The sequence below is a fragment of the Fonsecaea erecta genome, assembly GCF_001651985.1.
Source record: "Fonsecaea erecta strain CBS 125763 chromosome Unknown Scaff8, whole genome shotgun sequence".
NCBI classification, from domain to species: Eukaryota; Fungi; Ascomycota; class Eurotiomycetes; order Chaetothyriales; family Herpotrichiellaceae; genus Fonsecaea; species Fonsecaea erecta.
The window spans coordinates 117,036-140,581 of record NW_017387251.1 but is presented as its reverse complement, the minus strand read 5'-3'; the positions used below and the strand labels follow the sequence as shown (position 1 = coordinate 140,581).

At 52.9% G+C, this 23,546-nt stretch overlaps 9 protein-coding genes across 9 annotated transcripts; 2 read left to right on the top strand and 7 right to left on the bottom strand.

Moving 5' to 3' along the window:
• Window positions 1-274: 274 nt before the first annotated feature.
• On the bottom strand, window positions 275-1,153 carry AYL99_08718 (hypothetical protein; the record flags this gene model as incomplete). The annotated part of the gene is made up of 1 exon (XM_018840226.1): window positions 275-1,153. One exon carries the CDS (start codon window positions 1,151-1,153, stop codon window positions 275-277), a length of 879 nt encoding a protein of 292 aa, XP_018689973.1.
• A 1,238-nt stretch (window positions 1,154-2,391) lies between these two features.
• AYL99_08717 (hypothetical protein) lies at window positions 2,392-3,354 on the bottom strand (the record flags this gene model as incomplete). Its single annotated transcript, XM_018840225.1, has 1 exon — window positions 2,392-3,354. One exon carries the CDS (start codon window positions 3,352-3,354, stop codon window positions 2,392-2,394), a length of 963 nt encoding a protein of 320 aa, XP_018689972.1.
• Window positions 3,355-4,108: 754 nt separating this feature from the next.
• AYL99_08716 (malate synthase, glyoxysomal) lies at window positions 4,109-5,860 on the bottom strand (the record flags this gene model as incomplete). Its single annotated transcript, XM_018840224.1, has 3 exons — window positions 4,109-4,166; window positions 4,231-5,437; window positions 5,500-5,860. 3 exons carry the CDS (start codon window positions 5,858-5,860, stop codon window positions 4,109-4,111), a joined length of 1,626 nt encoding a protein of 541 aa, XP_018689971.1.
• Window positions 5,861-8,343: 2,483 nt separating this feature from the next.
• AYL99_08715 (hypothetical protein) lies at window positions 8,344-9,153 on the bottom strand (the record flags this gene model as incomplete). The annotated part of the gene is made up of 1 exon (XM_018840223.1): window positions 8,344-9,153. The coding sequence occupies one exon, from the start codon at window positions 9,151-9,153 to the stop codon at window positions 8,344-8,346; it is 810 nt and encodes a 269-aa protein (XP_018689970.1).
• Window positions 9,154-9,634: 481 nt separating this feature from the next.
• AYL99_08714 (hypothetical protein) lies at window positions 9,635-10,842 on the bottom strand (the record flags this gene model as incomplete). The annotated part of the gene is made up of 4 exons (XM_018840222.1): window positions 9,635-9,914; window positions 9,965-10,235; window positions 10,308-10,466; window positions 10,551-10,842. 4 exons carry the CDS (start codon window positions 10,840-10,842, stop codon window positions 9,635-9,637), a joined length of 1,002 nt encoding a protein of 333 aa, XP_018689969.1.
• A 1,004-nt stretch (window positions 10,843-11,846) lies between these two features.
• Window positions 11,847-12,614, bottom strand: AYL99_08713 (hypothetical protein; the record flags this gene model as incomplete). Its single annotated transcript, XM_018840221.1, has 1 exon — window positions 11,847-12,614. One exon carries the CDS (start codon window positions 12,612-12,614, stop codon window positions 11,847-11,849), a length of 768 nt encoding a protein of 255 aa, XP_018689968.1.
• Window positions 12,615-13,518: 904 nt separating this feature from the next.
• AYL99_08712 (hypothetical protein) lies at window positions 13,519-15,092 on the top strand (the record flags this gene model as incomplete). Its single annotated transcript, XM_018840220.1, has 3 exons — window positions 13,519-13,894; window positions 13,947-14,375; window positions 14,434-15,092. 3 exons carry the CDS (start codon window positions 13,519-13,521, stop codon window positions 15,090-15,092), a joined length of 1,464 nt encoding a protein of 487 aa, XP_018689967.1.
• A 3,093-nt stretch (window positions 15,093-18,185) lies between these two features.
• Window positions 18,186-18,954, top strand: AYL99_08711 (hypothetical protein; the record flags this gene model as incomplete). Its single annotated transcript, XM_018840219.1, has 3 exons — window positions 18,186-18,569; window positions 18,632-18,681; window positions 18,783-18,954. 3 exons carry the CDS (start codon window positions 18,186-18,188, stop codon window positions 18,952-18,954), a joined length of 606 nt encoding a protein of 201 aa, XP_018689966.1.
• A 335-nt stretch (window positions 18,955-19,289) lies between these two features.
• On the bottom strand, window positions 19,290-19,756 carry AYL99_08710 (hypothetical protein; the record flags this gene model as incomplete). The annotated part of the gene is made up of 2 exons (XM_018840218.1): window positions 19,290-19,595; window positions 19,682-19,756. 2 exons carry the CDS (start codon window positions 19,754-19,756, stop codon window positions 19,290-19,292), a joined length of 381 nt encoding a protein of 126 aa, XP_018689965.1.
• Window positions 19,757-23,546: the final 3,790 nt, after the last annotated feature.

The window sequence follows — 23,546 nt, the reverse complement described above, 5'->3', positions numbered from 1 at the left end:
TTCGAAGCGAGAAGCATTTTTCACCGATTCCATATCAGATCAAAGGGCTAAATACCCCCTGCCATGATGATATCATAGAATTGATCCGATCCAAATGCATTTGAATGATCACACGATGGACTTGATGAAAGCGGAGATGCGTGTTCTCATCCTGACCATATTACCAGAACATCGAGCATTTCGACCTTGTTATACTGAGTTATCGGAATCGCGTGTTCATCTGGCCACCTTCGCCGACATCGATCCACAGCCACTCCCCTCTACCTGTCGGCTCTCATATTTTCACGTCTCCTGCTTTACCAGTGCTCCCCACGGCATCCATCATCCATTCGATCCTCTCCTGGATCAACTTGGTGCCGTCCTCCATGAACTCGGTTAGCGGGGTCCGGCCGGCCTTCTGGCGGGCGTATTCCTCGTACTTCCACAGGACGATCTGGTTCACGTTCAAGCGGGTCATGCCGGCGTCGACGCACTGCTTGAAGATGTCGGCGGTGAACTCGTTGGTGCCGTGCATGACGAGCGTGACCTTGCCACGCGAGGCTTCTTGGATGGAGGCCAGGCGCGGAAAGTCCAGCTTGATGTTCTCGACGCCGTGGTACGGCCCGTGCACATTGCCGATGGCCGGGGCCAGGAAGTCGATGCCCGTGTTGATGAACTGCAGCGCCTCTTCCGGGGTGGTCAGGATGCCCTCGAGGTCGCCCGTGTCCTGCACGCCGGCCTCGCCGCCGTTGATCCGGCCGGGCTCGGCCTCGGTGGCGATGCCCAGGTCGTGGCAGTATTTGACCAGCTCGGTCGTGCGGGCGAGGTTCTCCTCCTTTTCGTAGTGCGACATGTCGACCATGATGCTGTCGAACTTGCCCGTCTGGGCCGCCCGCTTGATGGCCTCCTCGCTCTGGGCGTGGTCCAGGTGCAGTGACATGGGCACCTTGGCGCTCCGGCACACATCCGCGGCCAGATTCACCATGTTGTCGTACGCGTACTCTTGCGCCCAGGGGAACAGCAGGATCTGGCAGGGCGAGTTCTTGGCCTCGGCTGCCTTGCGGCATGCGATGATGGCCTCGAGGTTATAGCAGACCACGCCGGGGACGCCATACCGTCCGACCTCGGCCGCCTTGAGGATGCGCACCGAGATGTTTTGTGAGAGGTCTGGCATTCTCTCGTGTGAAGATGTGATGTGCGACGGAGGAAGGGGCAGAGAGGAGGGTGTGACTCGCTTGTGACTTGTATCTCGTCTGTCTCAGCGCAGGGGAGGTCTGATAGAAGTAAACGTCGTTCACACGGTTTGCTTTCAGGGCAGTGGTGTGTGTGCTTCCCTATGCTTCCCCGAGAGGATCTTGATTCGTAGCAAGGAGACGACTCTTGAATAGGAGCAGCAATGGCAGAAGTGGAATGAGGCCAGGAGAAAGAAAGGAAATGAAGCAAGTCTGTTCTCTTGAGATGGCAAAGGCTCTTGTGTTGATTCGCTCTCCCTCTTCAATTGCCGAAAAGCGCTTTCCCACCACGCCCTAATTATGTATATGATTCCGGAGGCTCAATCAACCCACGCGGGTTTGGGAATTAGATTTCGGTTTCTTTTCCACCAGGTTCACTGATAGTCAGTTCGGCAACATGCCGTACGGCAGCGAGAACAGAACAAAACGAAACAGTTCAGGCTCAATTCCCACCCATCAATTTTCCCAATGATGGAACAATGATGTCTTGTCGTTTCGGCGTTTTCTCCGCATGCGGGGCGAGCAATCAACAGGGCTAATGATATTGGCGGGCGAGGGGCATTTGATGGTGGATTAGTTACAGTATGTTTGTACCAAGGTAGCGGAGTAATTATTACCAGGCATGCATTTCTATATTGGTTTCTTTTTCCATGATATCCCACAGCTCACACAGCCAGGGAGACCGGAAAGCCACATGGTCGAACGACGTCCCTTCTCCTTGCCTTCCCAGAAGGACACGGAGATTCCCATGTCGCACGCACTTACAGTAGCTCACAGAGAGGCGGTTTGATCGGCCAAGACCGGCTTAGACACCGACACGGAAGAAGGGCGAATATTATTATTTACCATGGTTGTTCACGATAGGATCCATATGGTGGCAACCGAGCCGGTTGACTGTCCACCTTGTTTTTAGCTGCTCAGAGACGAGACAAACATGGACAGAGGGCCAGTGAGGGTCATGCAGAAGAAAATTCGACGGCGTTGGGACTTGGATTATCCTGAGAACAGAAGAATCGGCATACTGTGTATTGTGGATAGAGAGAGGGTTGAGAGGTGACGGGTACTTTTCTACACACACAATGTGCATATGTTCAACTACCACTTTCCAAGCCCTGCTGGTTCTCCTCCCGCAGTCGTCCTGTCCATTTCAACCCCGGAACCCTCCTCTGCCCTTCGTGCCCTAGGACAACTGTTCTTGCTCCTTCATGTACTCAATATACTCCCGCACTGACTGTTCGAAACTATCCGGCTTCTTCATCCCCAGCTTATACGCTAATGAGTTGTCGTACTTGACCGCCCACGTGTACAGGATCTTCGCGATCGGCTCGTCATGTTCCTCCTTCACGTACTGTAGTTTGTCCTCGCCGCCGACCTTGGCCAGCGCGTCTAGCATGTCTTGGATCGTGACCACGTGCCCTGGCGCGTTGACAACACGCTTGTGACTCGGCAGAGCGTCCGAGGGGAGGGTGAGTGTGTAGACAAGATTGTGGATCAATGTCTTGGGCGAGCACACGTGGCTCGGGAACGCTCTGTCTTTGACAGGCAAAATACATTCCTTGCCCGCCAAGGGCTCGCGAATGATCCCGGAGATGAACGCAGACGCCGCCGGGGCTGGCTTTCCCGGTCGGACGGTAATGGTGGGAAATCGGATGACGAATGCATCAATGTAGCCTCGTCGGGTCATATCGTTGATGAGGACTTCGCACATGAACTTGGCGGCACCGTAGGAGCCTTCTGGCGTCGGGAGCACGTCTTCCGTGATCACCTCTGGGAGAGGCCGGCCATAGACGGCGCCGCTGGACGAGTAAATGACCCTCAGCCCGGGGCGAACTTTTCGGATGGTCTCGAGGAGCAGTCTCGTACATTCTAGGTTGACACTCATGCCCAGATCGTAGTTGGCTTCCGAACCGGCCGACATGATGCCATGGAAGATGTATGCCGCGTCCAGGTCCGGAGTGACCACGCTGCGGTCTTTCAGCAAGTCTGCTTTGACGCAGGTTGCGTTGTGTGGGTTCTTGGCCCCTTTGGGCACAGGCACATCGATGATATCTGTGAGAACGACCTTGTGGTCTGGGTTGGAGAGCAGTTCGCGGGCGAGGAATTGGCCCAAGAAGCCGCCTGCGCCTGTGATGAGAATCTTCATCTTGAACCACGAACAATGTGTTGTCGTCGAACGCTCGAGTCCCTTTCCAACGGTGTATCCTACTCTTGTTTCTGGTGTACTCCTGTCGGACTGGTCTGTAGCAGGGCGAAAAGATGCTTCCTTCCGACTCGTTCTTGACGGATCCTGTGGAGATTTAGGGTCAAACTTTTTGACTCACAGATATCTTTTATTTCAAGCAACTCAATTCCTCGAGAATATAGGAACGGTGTTCCTGCCGCCAGAGGCTATTGTGTACTGCCCTCGAGTGACCCAACTTCCTCCAGCTTTTGGAGAAAAGTGGTTCGGGGCGCCGGTGTATGGTGCCGATGGCTGAACCCATGGTGAGGGGCCAGAGCCAGGCAAACGAAACTTCGGGTCATCTTGCGGCGAGAAACATGTCTTGGTGGAGTGACATGTCCATCATCGTGGCCATCAGGGAGAGAACTACCTCTTGGAGCAGACCGAGTCCCCAATGCTGTATATTCACATTAAAAAAAATTCATTGCTCGTCCTTTTCACATAAACTATTTGCATACTGCCTAAAGGCATTACATTTGACTGGCTCGGTGGCGCAGCAAGGAAATCCGACCCTTTTCGTTCTGCGTTGATTTGTGTACACTGTCCGCTTCTCTCAATCGCCCCATGCCAAAGCTAGGTCGAGTCGATGCACATTTCACTCCTTCCTTGCTTTCTCTGTGCCACGCTGAGTGTCCTATCCAACTCCTGTCTTTTTGCTGTCTAATCATCACACAGCTTACAGTTTGGCGACAGGCTGTGATGATCCCACAGTGGTGATCTCGTTGTACAGGAGACTAGGAACAAGGGTGTTAGTCATGGCTATACAACACGGAAGCTAGAAAGAGAAAGGGAACATACCTCGTCAAGAAGTCAGCATAATCTTCGCCAGTCACTTGAGTCTCGAAATATCGGGCCGCAAGCTGATACTTGTTACCCTTGGGCGCCTTGGACGCCAGTTCCTCCGCCTGCTCCCTGAGCAGTCGAAGGGCGTAAGCCTTGTCGACAGTCTGGCCCTCGGCGGTCTTGACACCGTGCTTGACCCACTGCCACAATTGCGACCGTGAGACTTCGGCCGTGGCAGCATCTTCCATAAGGTAGTTGATCGGCACACAGCCAACGCCGCGAAGCCAGCCCTCCATATACCCGAGACCAATATTGAGGTTCTTGCGAATGCCATCTTCTGTTATGGTTCCAGGCATGTTCATGTTCAGAAGGTCGTTCTTGGTGACATAGACGTCTTCACGGCGCTTGAAGAGTTGGTTGGGGGTAGGCATTTCTTTGTTGAACACATCAGAAGCAATCGATGCCAAGGCAGGGTGAGCAACCCAGGTCCCGTCGTGGCCGGCCCGGACTTCGCGAAGCTTGTCCTGGCGGACGTTCTCCATGGCCTTGTCGTTGGCCTCCGGGTTGTCCTTGATGGGAATCTGAGCGGCCATTCCACCCATGGCGTGGACGCCACGGCGATGGCAGGTCTTGATAAGCAGACGGACGTAGGCGTCCATGAAGGGCACCGTCATGGTGACAGCGGAGCGATCTGGGAGGACAAAGTTGGGGTTCTGGCGGAATTTCTTGATCACCGAGAAGATATAGTCCCAGCGGCCGCAGTTCAGACCAGCCGAATGATCACGGAGCTCGTAGATGATCTCGTCCATTTCGAAGGCGGCGGTGATTGTCTCAATCAACACCGTTCCTCGGATCGTGCCCCGCCGCATACCGATGTAGTCTTGAGACAGGTTGAAGACATCATTCCAGAGTCTCGCTTCAAGATGAGACTCCATCTTCGGAAGATAGTAGTACGGCCCGGTGCCACGCTTGACCAGCTCGAAGGCATTGTGGAAAAAGTACAGGCCGAAGTCGAACAAGGAACCAGAGATGGGCTCGCCATCGACGGTGAAATGCTTCTCTTCCAAATGCCAGCCACGAGGCCTCGCAATCAGCGTCACGGACCGGTCGGTACGCAGTTTGTACTCTTTCTCGCCTTGCTTGAAGTCAATCTGCCTCCGAATGGCATCGTAGAGGTTCACTTGTCCGGAGACCTGGTTGTCCCAGGTGGGCGCTTGGGCGTCTGTGCAGGCACACCCCAGTCAGCAGCTGCGTATCTCAGCAGGGATTCGTTGAATATGTCACCTTCAAAGTCTGCCATGTAAGTCCACACGTTGCTGTTCAAAGCATTGACGACCATTTTCCGATCCGTTGGTCCGGTGATCTCGACCCGGCGATCGATAAGGCCGGGAGCCGGAGGAGCGCCTTTCCAGGCGTCATTGTCGCGAATGTGCTTGGTCTCTGGGAGGAAATCTGGCAAATTGCCCTTGTCAAGCTCCTGTTGACGGATCACTCGTCGCTGGAGCAGAGCTTTGCGGGTGCCGTTGAAGGTCCGGTGGAGGAGGGCGAGGAAAGCGGTGGCTTCGGGAGTCAGGATCTTGCGGTACGAGTCCTTGACGGTGCCATTGATGGCAACTCCTTCGTTGATGGTTTCGATGCTGGCCATCTTGACTGATGTATAGGGTCTCTTCGGGGAGAATGAAAGCAAGAAGAGAAATTGAGTTGGTCAGAGGCGGGCACCGAGGCAAGGGAGCTGGGGGGAGGTTGATATAATACTATACGTCAGAGCAACGCAATGCCCGAAACCGTTAGAGGCACACTGTCGACGACTTGTCCGGGAGGAGATGTGCCCGTTGACAGCTCCCTCGCCAGGTAGCCCAATCACTGAGGTTCCAGTGGGTTCCGCCCATCCACCGAAGCCCAGGAATGAGGCCAGACGAGCCCACGGAGCCGGGGGATGTGGGTAAGATCAGCTACAAGAATCAGTCGACGACAAAATCAATTCGCCGTGTGTGGGGTAAAGGCGTCACCCTCTGCGATGTGCCTTTGTTTTTTCCCTTTGCTCCGGCCGTCTATCTGTCCCTCTGTTGCCCTTATGGTATGAGGATCTTGTTCAGATTTTTGCAGTCTTTCTTCCTGAAAGCGATAAGATGCCCGTTACTGCGCATACAGCCAAGATCTGCTCCCATATTGCCAAACCCAAGAGCAAGCAAGACGCACATGTGATGCGGCGCCATCATTCCACCCGAGCTCTCGAAGTGCCGAGGTTCGTCCTGGTTTTCCTTGTTCTCTGCTATTATCAACACAGTGGCGCGAAATCATCCGGTGCCCTCAGCGAAACCCCCGATCTGTTCCGAATCGTGAAGGCGTTGGGCAGATTCGCGAGTTCCCCTAGCCGGTGTATAGCCACCACTTCCATGACTTTATGTGTATTGCCACGCTCCAATGTTAGGGATATCAAGAGCCAAAGGATCGAACCCAAGGCACTGGGATACATTACCTTGAGGTGCTGTGATGTTCTTCTGTAATAATTGATCAGCTTATTACAATGACTCAAACTGTGGATTGAGCCGTGGAGGAGGAGGACGGACCAGGTTTGCAAACACTTGCCACGTTCCGCCATATGTAGGACATGCCATCAGGCCCGAGGCCCCGAATGTCCTCAAATCCAGACGTCCAATCGTCGCCCCTGGGGCCTTGGAGTATGTGAAAGGACACTGGATTGCTCCTGGAGGCATCGAAATTGAATGTGCTTGGGTGTAACCGACCTCGCCATTAGCCGTAACATATAAATATTGACCTCCAGGCACGAGTGCGCCCTGCCTGTTGTCAGTGAAGCCTCCCACTGTCGACAGAGTCACCTCACCATCGCGCACGGAGAGAGCACCGTCTCGTTTCCCGGTGGACACCCTCCAACTTCTTCTACATCGGTTGGACAGTATGACACGGTGGTTCCTCCAAGGTAGAAACGATAGCCGGCAGCATTCATGGGCAGTAGGTGAATTGGAGAGGCAATTCGAGAAGCAGTGACGGTGAGCCACGAGGTTGGAGTGGTCAACGGACCAGCGGTAGTAGTGCTTGAGCTCGAAGTGGCTGTCCCGGATGCGATGACGGTTGCGGTCAGAGTGCTGGCCACAGTGACGACGGTGTCGCTTGCTCCGGTATCATTGTTTGTCTCAACGCAGGGTGTGGTGATCGCTTGTGGATGGGGCGAGGCCAAGGTGACAGCGGAAAAGAAAGGGATAGCTACGAGAGAGAAAACGTGGTGCATGATTGAAGATTCGGTCAGTTGGGACAGGAAAAACTGAACGAGATGCAATCAGTGTCCTAGCACAAGAGGATGGCGCTGGTGAGAATGCAGCGGAGCTCTAGGGATATATGAGAAAATGGTAGACAGACAGTTGCACCTTCTCATTCCGCTCCGCTGTGTCGACGGGACCTCACAGTTTGCTTCACCAGATCTGGTACGACTCTCCATCTCTTGAAACCACGTCCGACGTCGACATCCGTTCGATCTTTGGTCTTGAACCGACGATTTGGATCCTTGTGTGTAACAGTTACATTGTTGTTTTGGACCATCAGCTTCGTCCACTCCACTCCATGGGCGTCCACAGCAACCCGCCCTGTTCCATTCCTATCCGAGTCGTACAGACACGCCGATTTCAATATTCCACGCCTCCTTGACTGTTCGAGCGTATCGTCCAGCACCCTCACTTCCGTTGATTGCTCATCAGTGCTGCGCTACCTCTGACTTGCTTCGAGCTTTCTCCTCAATCAGAACATACAGCCGGGTAGAATTGGAGATGGACGTAGGAGGTGGTGCAGACCGATCCAAATTCGAGCCCCCCTCGGTCGATTGCACCTTTCTCACGCGGCGAGGCTGTCTCAATTGCCATCTCGGATAGTGGTATTGACTCTGGGAGGCAAGGACACAGAAATACGAGATATCAGTGACCTGATTTGAGACTGGTCGTACAGCAACGAGCTGTAGCGAGACATCTCAGGGAGCAGTTGCCGTGATGGCTTTAGAAGCAGCCACCAGTGATTATCGCTGTGCCCAGAAAATGTCCAAAGAACAGAGATTGGAGCGATAGGGCAAGAACGAAAGCAACACTGCTGTCATTTCCCAGGTCACGACGGTAAAGAGGCTCACAACAAGGCTCCAGACGCCATATCGATGGCATCTCGCCCCAGAGTTTCGATGCGTCTTCGGTTGTTTTGCCATTGGATCCATGCCAATCCCTGCAAGAGTGAGTCGGCCAAATCATCTAGCTTCGATATATTCGGTATATCAGCTCGCCTGCGCGTGGAAGCCTGGTTGACGCGCGATACGAAATCAGATGCTGTCTGCTGAGCAGCGCTTCCGACACAAATATCAGAGCTACCACCTCCGAGCAGTTGTCCAACAAGATCAATTTTTGCCTTTTTTACCTCGCGACCAACCAGCTTGTTCTCTTTCGAGCCCAGCAGCCCCTGGCGTCCCTCGAGCCAGTACCGATTGACACGTGGAGGCTGCATTGGCTCTATGCTTAGCTGCAGCTTGTGCTCCTCGATCAAAGTCCGCAGAACAGAATACAGCATGCCCTCAAAAACACCGACCCTAAGGGTCCATTCTTGAACCGCAGATTGGCTGCCGGAACGAAATCTCTGTCTCTCAATCAAGATATGATTGGGTTTGTAAGTGTGTAACATGTATTTGACAAGATCGTACGCGTGCCTGGCGTAGTGAATGGGCTCGAATGATTCTTTGGCTGCTCCAGCTAGTCCGCTTTCTGCAGACGTCGATTTGTCAAACGCCGATCCCGGGTAGCTATTTGTGGTGGCATGCAAAGACTCTGTGACTGCTATGCGACGCCATGCTTGCAGTGTCGGCCTGCTGTACCATATATGCTGAAGCGGTTGCGTGATCTCTTCGACCGGGACTGTGAGATGTGCAAAAGCCAGATTCCTGATGCCCATATCTATACTTAGAAGACTCGTACCGGGAGCGCTGCTGGTCCTCGACGTGGCATCACGGATAGCTTCTATACGTGCAAGCTTTGTTCCGGAGCATGGTGTGCCCAGTGCTGTTGCCAATCGATGCAACTTGTTTAGCGTTAGTTCTGCCAGCCACGGTTTCGGAGCCGTCATTGCATGATGGATGTGGATGCAGCAGCTTCGGGAAATTTATCTGAATCTCCGCACCAGAGGATTGCGGGAACCGCCTTCGTTCAGGTTTTGAGAGTATAGGTGTGAAATCACATAGGAATGACACTCGAACCCCGGTACGTCGAGTACTTTTAGTGTCGATATGACCTATGTAAGCGCGACGCGTCTGCCTCGTAGACGACGCGTCAGGTGGTCATTCTGTCATTTGACAATTCACTCTTGCCTCCTCAGACATCATCCCACCGCGTTTCGAATGGCTCATGCATTTCTGTTCCGAGAATCCTGTCCTTTCTTACACAACAAGGACCCCACGATATCTCACGCTGCCTTCATCCAGCTTCTTCATGGCATCTATCACGCCTTTTTGGGTCATCGGGAACTTCTCGATGACTGGTTTGATTGAATGTTCCGCTGCGAATCTCAACATCGCTTTCACAGACTGTGCATGAGCTCCCCCAGATCCAATTATCGAGTAGCCGTAAATTACGAATGGCAAGGCCGGGACCGGAATGCTGTCCCCACTGATGGTAAGTGGGAAGATCTTCGCAAACGGCGCCAATACAGGCAGGTATCTATGCGGGTAAGCCTTCTCGAATTCCAACTGCCCGGCGTTGCAACTTACAGTGAGAGATCAGGTAGAACCGAAGTTGTGATCAAGAGGCAGTCGACGGGCTCGATTCCCTCAAACTTTGTGACTCCCCTGGTGCCGTAAAACTCTCTTGCCCCGAATTGTAACGCTTCTTCCTTCTTCGACTCGGTTCCGGAGAAGACAACAGCCTCCATTCCCATTTTCGATGCAAACTGAATAGCCAGGTGTCCGAGTCCACCAATTCCTATGATGCCGATGCGATCACCTGCTTTGAAGCCGTGCTCGTAAAGCGGGCCCCAGACAGCTATTCAACATATTGGTTAGCGGCGATTTCGCCAAAAGGGGACAGGCGAAGCTGTAAGATCGGTAAACTTACTAGCACCACCACACATCAAAGGCCCTGCAGACTCGGAAGAGATCTCGTCTGGAATCTTGAACAGTGTGCTGACATCCCAGGCGACACCTGTACCAAAGCAACCTTGGTCCAAGTTGGCGGTCCCAAACTGTTCGCTGTTTTGACACTTGAACTGCCTACCTGGACTTAATCTTAGTCTCAGGCCTCTCTTTCGTTGAACAGATCGCAAGCGAAGAATCAGGCGTGGGATAACGAGTCACTCACCAGTGAGGCAGAATTTGCAATACCCGCACGTCCTTTGCAGCCATCCCATCCCAACACGGTCACCGACCCTCAGGTCAGAGAGCTTCTCAACCAGACTACCAACCTCTTTGATGACACCGACTCCTTCATGGCCCAATCCTTGGCTGGCATGCCGATAATGAGAATCAGTGCCACAGACCCCACAGTGCGACAGCGCAACCAGGGCTTGCGTCGGGCCGACCTCACGGTGACCCCTGGCCTCCACTATCTCACCAGATTCGGAACCTTTGAAGACTGTAAAGTCGATACCCATGTTGATTTGCTTTCGAGTTGTGATTTGACTGGACAATCAGGATTATTGCACTGCGTGGAGTGGGTGAGAGACAAGGCCGTGCGCCCTCTTTTATACCGTCATGATGAACACGCGGTCAGCCTGTCGACCTCGCGTTTTCTGTTTGAACGGATGCAAGACGCAAAACTTGAATAATCACATTCTTGCTAATCAAGCTGCATCCAGTCTCTTTGTCAAGGAAATCCACGAGGCCCCAGATGCGGAACGGGAGACGGGCAATATCCCAGCTTCTATTGGACCGAACGAAAACATACCTATAGACTGCAGAGAGTCTGAAGGGAAGTATCCAACCATTATCTATCTCGCGGCTACGTCTCCTAGGCAGTAAAGCTCTTGTGAACGAACTATTTCCACATCCAGTCAATTTTGGGCGGCAGTCTTTGCGAATTACCCGATTTGGAGAGAGGTCATTGACACGCACCCATTGGTGAACGCAACTCAAGAGAATGTGGCTTGCGGCGAAACAAGATATCTGACTAAGGTCTCGAGAGGTGCGTCACTTGTGTCGCTTGAGTGGCAAAGGAAGTCTCAGCTAACCAAGCCACTTGTTTCTTTGCCCAGACAATGCACTCATTACGGCAAATCCACACAAGTAAAGATGGTCCAGTGGAATCTCCGATCCACACTGGTCACGGCTTGAGGTGCATTGTCAATGGGATTGGCGCTCTGCGTACAGTAATATGGAAGCATGAAAATTAATCTACCAAAAACCCTGGTCTACCAAGAAGTGCGAGAAAGATTTCCTCAAATCTCGTTCCAATGCCGGACACAAGACTGCCGGCCGAAATGTGAGTTGTGCTCTTTTAGTACCGACCAACTCTTGCTACATGTGTCGATTCCTGTCGTTTCGATTCGATTCCTGACGAGCGGTACGGGCGAGACCGTACCGGTTGATATCGAACCGAACCGTCAAGGACAATCCGTAGGGGTGGTCAACGGAGTTGGGCAAATGTCGCAGCAGAAGGTCATTCTCGCCCTTGAATCTGTCGCAATTCCTCCAGGGGCGGGATGTCTTCCAGCATTCCAGGTTGCAACCTATCCCATAAAATCCCACACGTTGGTTTCTTCGGCACGACGCCCGCTTTAGCAATATCAATGATCGTGGTTGGTGTGACAATATAATCGCACACTGTGTCGAAGACTTCGGGTCTCAGCTCCTCCCCCAACACCTGGCAATCGTGTACGACGGCGATGCTGGGAATAGAGAAGCTGACAGCCTTGATGGTGGTCAACATACCCCATTCAAGGTCAAAAAACCCATGCCCTTTCCCAAATCGGATGCCTGAATGATTGATGGCTCCTGTACCCGTCACCATCACATCCACCTGGAGGCCTAGCTGCTGGATTTCTGCGAGGCTCAAGGCCCTTCCGAGGCCAGGGCGTTCCATGGCATCCAAGAGGCAGGCGAGTTTCCTTGCTTCGGGCGTCACGATCACTGCGGGATCAAGCAGCCAAAACCCGCGTCTGATGGCGTAGGTTGTCACCAATACCTTTTTCCCATCTTCCAGAGCTCGGAGGCGAAGTTGCTCCAAGCAATTGTCCGGGGTGATGAAGATGACTCGAGCATCAGCATAACAGCGCAGGGAAACCAGTCTTTCTGTTGCAGCCCCAGAGCCTTGAAAGTCTGCTATGAAGCTGGAGAAGTCATAGTGAAAGCGTGAGTCGGGAATGGCAACCTCTCGCAGGCGTGGCCAAACCAGTTGTCGGATCTGGTCCTTCTCTTCGGATGCCATGCTTGCTACTCAATGTTCCCGTCGGATATCTCTCCGCTGATCCCTTACAGAAAGCTAGGTTTGGAACAAAACGTTGTCAAGGTCTTCCGACTCGGGGAGCTCAGAAATCAACGACCGCGTAAAGCTCCTCGGCAGGCCCTTGTCCACATGTCCGCTTGTCCGCTTGTGCGGGGTCCACCATGGCGCGATTTACCTCGACGGCAGTGAAGAATGCTATTGTCTCCTCCATATTTTCTCGACGCCAATCCACCATCCAGTTCGACACTTGCCCCGAGCTGCGGCATCACACTATACCCCTAGGCGCAATGGTGAATGGCTGAGGGGACACTTGACGAGGGAAGAGGGTCCTTGAGAATCGCTCGGCCCGCAACGCCCTTAGCCTGGTGGCCTCGTTTATCATGTGCACAAAATGCGTGAGGCTCCGCATGCCATGATGCACATTTGTTATCAAAATGCTATCCATATCCACTGCCAGAAACCCTGACATTATCTCCAGTAACAGGCAGGAGGTAGGGACTTTTCTCCAACGTGGGGCAATGATGCCCAGTCACGTCTGTTTTCTGGCTACTCGAATCTCGTGTAGGCTATTGAAGGTGTATACCCGTGGTCCCTCACCAGATCGGCGGAATTCCATCAATGCTGCGGAGATGAGCCTTTAACCTTGTGGATATGTTTGACTCTGCTGGGTTGACACGGCTCTTGCTTGGAGTATAATAATGCTGGCGAGATCAGCCACTTTGGATTCCAGTCCTCTTCGACACCCGCCATTCTTCAACTGGCTGTCGTGGAACCACCTTCTTTTTGCATACTTCTTGGACCACAAAGATGGGAGTACTAATCAACCTCCGAGGTCGGAGCCTCTCCTGGTTGATGAAGTTCATTCGCGGAACTTCCTTCATGATGTATGGGGCATGATGCTGGCGTGCTTGGTGGCGTGGTCTTGCACAAGCCATTCCTGAATGCAATCGGCAATCCTACCGGAGAATGGGTCATACCATGGATTTCCAGCTCCTACTCGCTGTCAGCGTGTATCACCTGTCTGATCGTGGCCACCTTCGCGTTCAAAATTGGTCGGAGAGGCACGATTCTCTTGGGTAATGCCGCCGCCGTCGTCGGTTCCATCATCCAAGCCACTGCCAACTCTGTGGCACAGCTCACCGTTGGGCGGATCATCACTGGCTTTGCTATCGGCTGCATCTCCAGTGCTGTCCCCACCTACCTGGCCGAGACGGGCGTCGAAATAGGGGATCGTGGTCCAGCAAATGCATTCAATGCCATAAGTGAGTTGTGGTCATCCACAAAACATCCATACATGCTAACAGCGTCCTACAGTGCTTATTAGCGGGGTGCCAATAGCATATTGGATTGACTACGGCTGTATCAAGTCCAATGGCCAATGGAGCTGGAGAGTTCCCATTGCTTTTCAATGTATTTTTGCGCTCGTTGCGGGACTGTGCATGCTTTTCCTACCGGATACACCGAGATACTACTATGCGAAGAACCGCCACACGGAAGGCGACGACGCGCTGGAGCGGTTGAACGACGCCCCTATCGACTCGGAACAAGTCCAGAGGATCAAGCGTGAGATTCTCATCGCCATCGAAGCAGAAGAGGAGGCAAAGTCAAGTCTACACTGGAAGGCCTTCACGACGAGCGGCATCATCGACCACACGCCTATGAAGATCATCAGACGGCTATGCATCTGTTTTTGGCTTCCGATGATCCGAGAATGGATGGGTTCTTCGCTGCTTGCCTATTGGAGTACTGTACCGTTCCTCTCAAGCCGCTGGTCATCAAGCTAACTCCGGTCGATATACAGGCTCTGTTATTCTCAGCCGAGTGGGCGCCGCCCCATCCCTAGTCAGCCTGCTCGCGGGTATTCTCAACATTTGCTTTGCGCTGGGCTGTGTGCCGCTCTACTTCACGATTGAGAAGGTCGGACGGCGATCCGTTCTTCTGTACGGAGCCTGCGTCATGTCCGTCCCGATGCTCATCATTACGGTCCTCCAAGCTGTGCCCGCGACACAGTCCATCCAATGGGCGGGGATCGGGATCATCTTCGCCTTCCTGTTCGTGTTTGGATATGCCTGGCAGGGTTGCGTGTGGCTGTACTGCTCCGAGATCGCGCCGCTCGAGTATCGACACGTCGGCGGCGCATTCACCGGGTTCGGCGAGTGGCTGATGACCTTCATCACCGTCTTCGCGGGCCCCATCGGCCTGACCAACGTCGGCTGGAAGTTCTGGCTGTGGGTCCTCAGCGGCAACCTCGTGGCCGTCGTATTCGTCTTCTTCCTGTGTCCAGAGACGGGCGGCAAGACCCTGGAGCAGGTCGACTTTTTGTTCTCCAAGAGCGCCTTTGTCACCGGCATGAAGAAAGCCGAGCGTGATCTGGAAGAGGATGAAGGAGAGAACGGCAATGAGCGCTGGATTGAGCTCCAGGGAAAGACTGCAGAGCAGCACGTCGAGATCAAGGGCTAGAACACGACCAAGGCTGAACTAATCACAGCCTCGCGCTCTCTTACTTTCTCAGAATATGGGGCACTAGCAGTCTTTCAAAGTCAAGTGGTCTTTGAGCAAGAATCGCAACTCTCTCTGATTCAAGAGCAAGTCTGGGTTCGTCAGCGGTCTCACGGCCGTAGAACTCCTAGCTTTAAGCAATTTACATTGGACCTGAGACGGCCCAACCACGACCAGCCCATGGCTCAAGGCATGCCAGTAGTAATACTGATGGCCTCCTCTCAGCTCAAAGTAAGCCAATCTAAGCACGGAAGTATGCTTTCAACTAGTCTTTCCCTCGCTTGTCGTCTTGTACAAACCGGCAAAGCTCCATGTTCAAGGTGATAGACTGGATACGCTTCGCGGATGTCACCCTACAGCTAATCCTCAATTCCTCGACGTACGCATGTGGCAGATCTATGGCCATGACCAGGTATTAGGTCGCTCTAAGACTTGTTATGTGAGCTGCCGATGAGTTTAAGGCTGCGGTCGGTCTTTCGAGATTGCATTCTCTATCTATATGTCTGTCTCTCTGCGTCTCCGTGTCTCTTGCAAGTGTATAACCTGCGGCAAATTGCAGTCCATTTCAATCGGTCATTTTAGGGAAGAACCCGAAGCTTGTCTTGACCGACAAGGGAACAGTATCAATCTCGAAACTGTCGTGGATGGTATCACCAAGCCCTCCGTTGCCCTATTTTCTCGATTCTCCCTCTCAACATTTCGACGTGCAACAGCTGAAAGGTCATCTCAAGATTTGAAAGCAGCAGTTTGAAACGAGGATGTCTGTTGTGCCACGTTCTCTCAAGTGCGGTAACGAAAAGGTACTTGTCAAGCTCTTTCAGAATCCTGCGTCTGTGCCAGGGTTTTCTTGACTTGAAAAAGTAGCCCGGTTTGTAAGAGATTCTATACTCGGTATCTTCATGGTCGACTCCGAGGCGACGATATCCAAGCTCGACGCGCTTGATATGTAATGCTCCATGCATGAGATCATTTGAGATTGGCCCCTGTCCCAGGTTGGCTCACCGGCGAGATCCCATGAAGCAACCGCCAGCCGAACGTACAGGCTTGTCTTTTTGAGATAGTAGCATTCCATGCTGTGCTAATCCGTATCGATGGCGCATCTCGGTCCTGGATGATCCCGGTACAGTGCTTCACGCAGCCTGCCCACGCGTCATGTTCGGTTGCAAGGTCGTCTTTCTGGAAACAGATACTCACAGTGCAGCAGAACGTGCTAGCCACTGTAGTATCCATCAGTGTATTTCCTCCTTTTCCACGCATATCTGTATTCTGCGCACCAGAAAGCTTGTTTTGGATGTAACAAAATCAAGGGCAGGATAGAAAGGTAGCACTCGGGGAGGGATCCTGAGTGAAGATCCTGTGGCATGTCTCGATAGAACTAATAGGGATTTGAAGTCTGAGACCGTGTTAGCCAACAGATTCAAGAAGATGGGATCGAGCGCTTTGTTGCTGAGGGGAAAAGAGTTTGGACTCGTGGTGAGGGAAGAGGATCTCATCATCAACGGAGGTTGGACAAGATAGCATCTGAAGGGGGATTCAAGACCAAATTGTTCACCTTGTGCTTTGCTTCAGCACAGGAAATGACAGCTCTTTCATTTGCAAGCCAGCATGATGCCTCAAAAGCATTCCCGTACGCTGACTCTTTGGAAATAGCCAGTTTTAGTCGTATACTGAAGCAGACAAAATCCGAGTTTGATCGAACAGCGGAAGAATTAAATGAAGCAGCAGACCAGTTGGTGCCTTCACTTCCTCACGCCCTCACGCCCTGATCTTTCCAACTTTGCTGTGTCTCGATCATCTCCTCTTTGCAGGCACATATTCCCAAAGACTTGGAAACGGGTATTCGTATGCGAACAAGGTAGAGAAGGTGCTCTCACTTAGGTTGATAATGCAACGATGGAACAACTAAGCTCGATCAGTTCGTAGACTTCGCGACCAATTTTCACCCAACCTTGTCTTCCAAACATCTCCACACAATCTCCTTGACCTCCAGGAGCACTTGGCTGCTGCTCGCGTGCACTTCAAGTGCTCTGCCTGTTACCAAAGGCCAAAAGGATCTTTCGTTACACTTCATGGCAAGGCTCTCTCGAAGGACCGTCTTAATCTCGAAGCATAAGTCGAACGATTGCCTCAAACTCTCGAAAGGAGCTTAAGAGCCAGGACTCGGGAAGGTATTGAGGGAGAATACAAGGTGCCGACGAAACGGTTCTGGGATCAATTTGATGCGTAGAGAAACTGCGCTCGGGAACAGTAGAGAACATCCCTGGGGAAAAGGTCTATACCAAGATAAATCTCATCTGAATTAGAAAGATGTAGAAACCCGATATCTGCTGTTCGAACACAAGACAGGGCGTGTACGAGCAACAAGCAACAAGCTGGTGTCCCCATCGGGCCTTGTCGAAGGAGAGAAGGTGAGAGAGAGGCAGTCGGTTTGGGGACCGAGTTCGGATCGAGGACGAAAAGATACCCCAGGGGCACAGTGGGTTTTAACGCAGCCTGCCAGAAGAAGACGAAAGGTGGAATGCAGAGCTTGTACTCTGCAGAGATGGAGAAGAGGTCAGAAGATCATCCAGCAGGAGAAGAAGAGTGAGGCTGGGCCTCGAACACCGTCGTCTGAGCGGCTTCAAATCTGACAGTAGGCTGGTGAGAAAGTGATAGATGGTTACACTAGTCGGGAGTATACCAGAGTTCCAGGGTCGGCGAACACCCTGTGAAGCAGGATAATTGAATCCCTGGCTCGTAAAGACCTCGATTCCTGAGTCGAGAAACATCGTCTTCGAGGCTGGACAAATGCTGAACAGGATGTATGCTCCAATATCACGTCTTCACTTCTCCCGAGGCTGGAACCTTGACTCCCCGCATTTTATGTATTGATAACAAAACTCCAACAAAGGCATTGAGATATCCTCCTTGGACTTCGTCAATCCATCATTTCCATCTTTGATGCATTCAGCCTACCCTCGTAGACTTGTACAGTGCCACATCCCGCATCGTCTCTTTTGCAATCTCTCTGTGGCGTTCGGATTCCACGGCACCAATCTCGGTCAACGCAGCAGGATGTCATCCGCAGAGTTCCCTCCACCTCAACTCAGGTCCGCCGCCGAGGAGGTTGCATCCCTTCTCAAGTCTCGAGGTGAATCCATCTGCGTGGCAGAAACTGCCGCGGGAGGGCTCATCTCCGCCTCACTGCTTGCGACCCCTGGGGCTAGCAGGATCTACAAGGGCGGATTGACGCTGTATACGTTGGAATCCAGGATTGCGTTCGCCGGTTGGACGCAACAGAACATAGACAATTATGATGGACCTACTCCGAAACTGGTGGAAGGACTTGCCAAGAGCGTAAGGGAAAAGCTGCAAGGGACTTATTGCGTGGGTGAGGTACGTACTCCCTTTTTCCTCTCTACGCCGGTCGATCTTGTGGGAGAGGGCGACGGCCCCAAGGTCAGACAAAGGCTCTCTCAAATGAAACCTTGTAGCTCACTCGACTGCTTTCAATCCAACAGTCGGGAACAGCAGGGCCAACTGCTAGTGGCAAGACCCCAAACAGGCAGCCGTAAGTCATTCTCCTGGACATAGATCCCGCCTCATCCGCCTCACACATGATGACGCCTCATAACGGAGCAAGTGAAGCTGACACCAGGCGGAAAATCACAGGGGCTACGTCGCATTGGCAGTGGTGGACGAAAAGGGCGGTTCGAGCAAGGATTTGGATACGGGGCTGGGAAGTGATAGGCAGGCCAATATGGTGGCATTTGCAATTGCCGCGCTTCAACTGGTCAAGGACTTCATCGAAAGCAATGGCGGTGACCGGGGTGGGAAAATGTGAACAGTGTGACACTGGGCGATGGACCAAATGTGAACCAGTAGTGGCCCCGTGCAGTTGTGGCTGGACTATTCACCAGCTGGCTCCAAACGGGGGTGTTGTCACTCCAGGCACCAGACTCGAGATGAGTGATGGTTGCTCAATTTTGCGTGTTCCTCACTTTGTTCGAACTGGTCGTCGAGCGACCGTGTTTGCTTCCTCCCCTGCTTGATGCAGCTCTGAATGCTACATCATCTCCCCAACTTCGGTATTTCTTTTTTGAGACTCCCTGGGATGGAGCGATAAGCGCATGCATTGGCGAAGTGAACAGGGCAGCAAACGAGGTGACACATCACATCTCAACGCCCACCGTTTGACTGGGGTACCGGGTGGCTTTGTGTACCCATCGGCTCCCCACCCATGTAACCACTGCGCCATGCAGCGATTGTGGTTGACCTGTCAATCTCGCGTCGATGAGGGCCGGAAATCCCATTGAGACTGTGATACAGGGAAGACCCGAGTTTCTGCTTCTCTGGAGCGGCCATTGCAACGTGCCCAGTTTCATTGCGAAGCAGACTTTTATGCCCAGATCCACCGTCATCCAGTCTGGTGATCGGATCAAAAACTTCGGATCGAAGTTCAACCACAAGCCTTCCAGAGAAGCCCTGTCATTATTGTAGCGAAATGTGCGAGTGGAGGAAAAGTGATGTCTAGAACAGTGTCATTCGCCTCACCTCTTCCTTTCCCTCACCCCAGCCAGGATCCGCTCGCCAAATGCTGTAGCAGAAGCAAGGGACTTTACGCGTGGACGATCCGTGAGCGACATTGCGAAAAGTGCCCCCAGCCCCAGGAAAACAAACCGATTGGGGTGTCACAAGATGCCAAGCGACCGTGGCAACTCGTAACCTTTTCAAGTTGCTGTCTCGTGATATGGTTTGCGTGGTCCATTTGACAGCTGTCGGTTCTCAAATCAACCAAGCGTGAATCAATCACACGCAACCATGGCACCTTGCATCAAACTGGGCAGAAGGGAAGGGTCACATACTCAGACTTTGAAGCCAAGAGGTAGTAAACTGCTTGATGCCGCATGGCAGGGATGTGTGCGTGGGCGAGTCTAGGCCAGGGTTTCGCCGGACAAGACACCCGGCGTCCGCTGTCCAGTATGGTTTCGTCTGTTGCGTGATGCGAAAGATCGGCCATCACCATGTGCAAACAGCAAAACCCGAAACTTATTGCTCACGCCCGCGGATATTCAACAACAGGAAAGATAAGCAGAGCCAAGGATACGTGGGACATTGAAGGACGTGGTGAGGAAAGGACTGGCCCTGCGATCGAGCCAATCATTCTCTTCCGTAGAGAAAATGAGGCGAGCGAAGGCTTCAGGCCCTGTTGCGGAAGGGGAAGGTGGTTTGCAGAGTGACGACGAGACGGGATTTTGGTGCCCCTGCGAGTGTTCTGGCTGGGTCAAGTATTTCAACGCTGCAGGCAATCAGGACTCCAAGGGGTGTGAAGATCCCATAAGTGAAAATGTGTCGCTGTGGGTACGAATTGTACTTGGATCTGTGTGGTAAAAGATTTCCTGCCCCTTCGGCACCCGGACTTTCCTCGATCTCCGTCTTTGACCGGCCCTGCCACGTTGGATGTGGGAACAGACTTACGTACTGGGAGGCACGAGTATTCCTGTTAGGCGTGCCCATGGCCACCCGATTGGCATGCTTAGGCTTCCCCCTTAGCTTGCTGATTTTCAGATCCGTTGTTTGATCTTCTTTGCCATCAGAGCCGCGAATGAGTCGATGATTCGCCTTGATCCACCATACCCTTTTACTCCTCTTCTCCGTCCACCTGCTGAATCCGAAATATGGCCTGCTCCTTCTTTGACGGTATCTTTCACTGATCTCCTTCTTGTTTTGGCGCAGTTGCAGATACGCAGGCGCAACAGGCTCCATATCCTTTACTCGATTGTCTTGGCGCTACCAAAGGCATTTCTTGCCACTTCGCCGTTTCTCCAAGCCGATTTGCCAATGTCTTGATCACACCGTCTCTTGATCTTGGGACGGACCAGCTGTTTTGGAGGCTGATCCGACGCCACGGCCCACGTGGTAACGGGGAGGCTAGCCCTGGCCGAAGCTTGTATTGATTGAAGGACTCGAGTAGTGGGGGGACTCAAATTTCCCCTCCTTCGAGCACGTTATGTACGAGTACTCCTATGACCGCCGCAGTGCTTCTACGGACTTGTCGCGGTTGGATGCGCGTCTTCTGCTGACCGAGAACCACTGGTTCGGGCCCTCGAAGGACACCTGGAAACGCCCGGAAAGAAAAAGTCCAGAGGCAAACGCGAAATTCCAGACTTCGAAATATCCCTCCCAAGGCCAGCTTGCGTGATTTTGGTGGTCGGAACGCGCCCCGGTCACGCCTGCGGCCAACACTGCTCACGAATGGTGGATGGTGGACATTGTGCTGGATCTTCTGAGTGATGACACTGTTAACTACTACGAGAGTTGAAGATTGCTCAATGACGGGTGTGAAATCTGCCTTCGTGCAGTCACATATTCTCGGAATATGTGGACTCTGCTTTTCATGCACCCTTTGTTTCATGATGGGCATTATAATATGCAGGGATTCATCGCCAAGTTTGGTGGCTGCTGATATGATGGGCCATGATGATGGAGGATGGGGGGGAGGAATGGACAGTGAGGCGCGGATTCTTGGCCTGACCGTCAGCTGCCGACATGGCAGATAGTCTATCGCTTGCGATGATAGCCCGTAGCTACCAATGCCCTTTGGGGTGACTGAGTGAAACCAAGTGATGGATGCTGGTGGACTAGAGCACTTGTGGGTGTACGAGATATGTATGGAGTACTCGTCCTTTGTGCCTGGCGGAAGACACTAGTGAACGGCCCCTGTGACCTCCAAGTCCTCCCTCTCATGCCATCCGAGTGCCATCCGAGTACTCGAATCGTGACAGAGGGTGAATCTGAATGGAAGTTGTCGGTCAGCTAAACTTGAACGTAGTGTCATCCCAGAACCAAGGCACTGGGTCAATGCCGCGCGCCCCGGAAACCTAGAACACCCCCCCTTGTTCACCTGTGAAAAGCCCGGCTCCAATTGCCCTCTCAATGAGATAGCCATCCTCGCGTAGCTTTTCAGCAGGGTCAGGATTGCTTGAAGATCCGTGGCGTATGCATACAACGCAGAACGCATCGTTGTTCTGTCGCCACCGGAGTCAGAAAATCGACGTCGCAAAGTATCGATACTCGACCCTGACTGAACTCGATCAAAAACCTTCACTGAATATGCAGTCGGTGAGCCGCAAAGGTTACACCGCCTCTTCAATCTTCATCCATGCAGTACATCTAAGACTCGGCGATGATATCCCGCTCCATCTCCACAGTTCGGAAAGTCCAAACCTACGTCGACTACCGGCCTTTGTGGGTGTTGCTTCCTTTTGGGCTGCAACAAGATGCTTGAATAACCCCCACGACTGCCTTTGTTTGTAAAGTTTATTCCTCATCCTCGGAAGCGCGTGAAGTTTATCATGATGTTTGCCACAACGATGATACCTCCCAAGTACAAGGTGATGTGCCTCAGCTGAGTGATCATCTGGACACATGCAGGGTTGTCGAGGTGTCATGGAGCCCTCCGGGTACAGGATCGCAGACAAGTACCGAGTAGAATGATCAGAGCATATTGTGTTATGGGTCGCTTCGGCTTCTGGTGCACAGGTAATGAACGGGGGTTATCCATGTCCTCATTCAGACCTGTGCGATGGACCGAGTACACGGCCACTGTAACCCTCCCCACCGCCGCCAAATTGCTTCGAGTCGCCATGGGTGGTGGGGCCTCTATCTTTCGAGGGAAGGCGTCTCGAACAATCCAGAAGGCCGAAATTGAGCGTTCCAGTGCGATGGGAAGTGGAGTGCAGTGTCATCCTCCAGCCATAGTGTGTAGATTTCTCAGTAGAGAAAGCCGCCAGAAGACTTATCAAATTCCTACAGTCCACTGGATCCTCGTTCGGCAGATGATGATCTCGGGCTGCCATGTACTCGTATGAGTAGCTAGCCCTGTGGCTTGCGGAAATACGATGCCATTCCGTCAATACCCCACGACTCAACTCTGTGCAACTCCGAATCCGGAGGTGCTCGCAAGCCATCAGGCGGTTTGGTTGAGCAAGGGCATGCACGACCAGGTCGCTAATCGAGCTTCCCCTGTGCGTCGAAGCGAGACAGGAGTCTGAACATCAAGTGGTTACGAGTCGACGAGTTGGAGCGGAAGACACCCATTGCCATCAAAGTGGCTTGCGGGAGAGGCCCGAAAGGGAGCGACGCGCCGTTTGGGCGGCCTCTCTTAGGCTGACAATAGGCCCAAAGAAGAGATCAGCCCAGCCTGCAACGATTCAGTCTCGGGCGCCCGTGCCGCTCTGCTGGGCCTCCGCCACGTGGGTGAGATTGGCGGGGAACCAGGCCCTGGTGGTGGTCAGAAAAGCCACTCAGGGGAGCGAGCCTCTCGCAAGCAACCAGTCGTACCTTCAAACCGCCGACTGTCTTTCCTGGGTGGCTGATGCGAAGGACTAGCTCGTGGCACTACTGAGTATATCGACCATACCTAAGGGAACCACC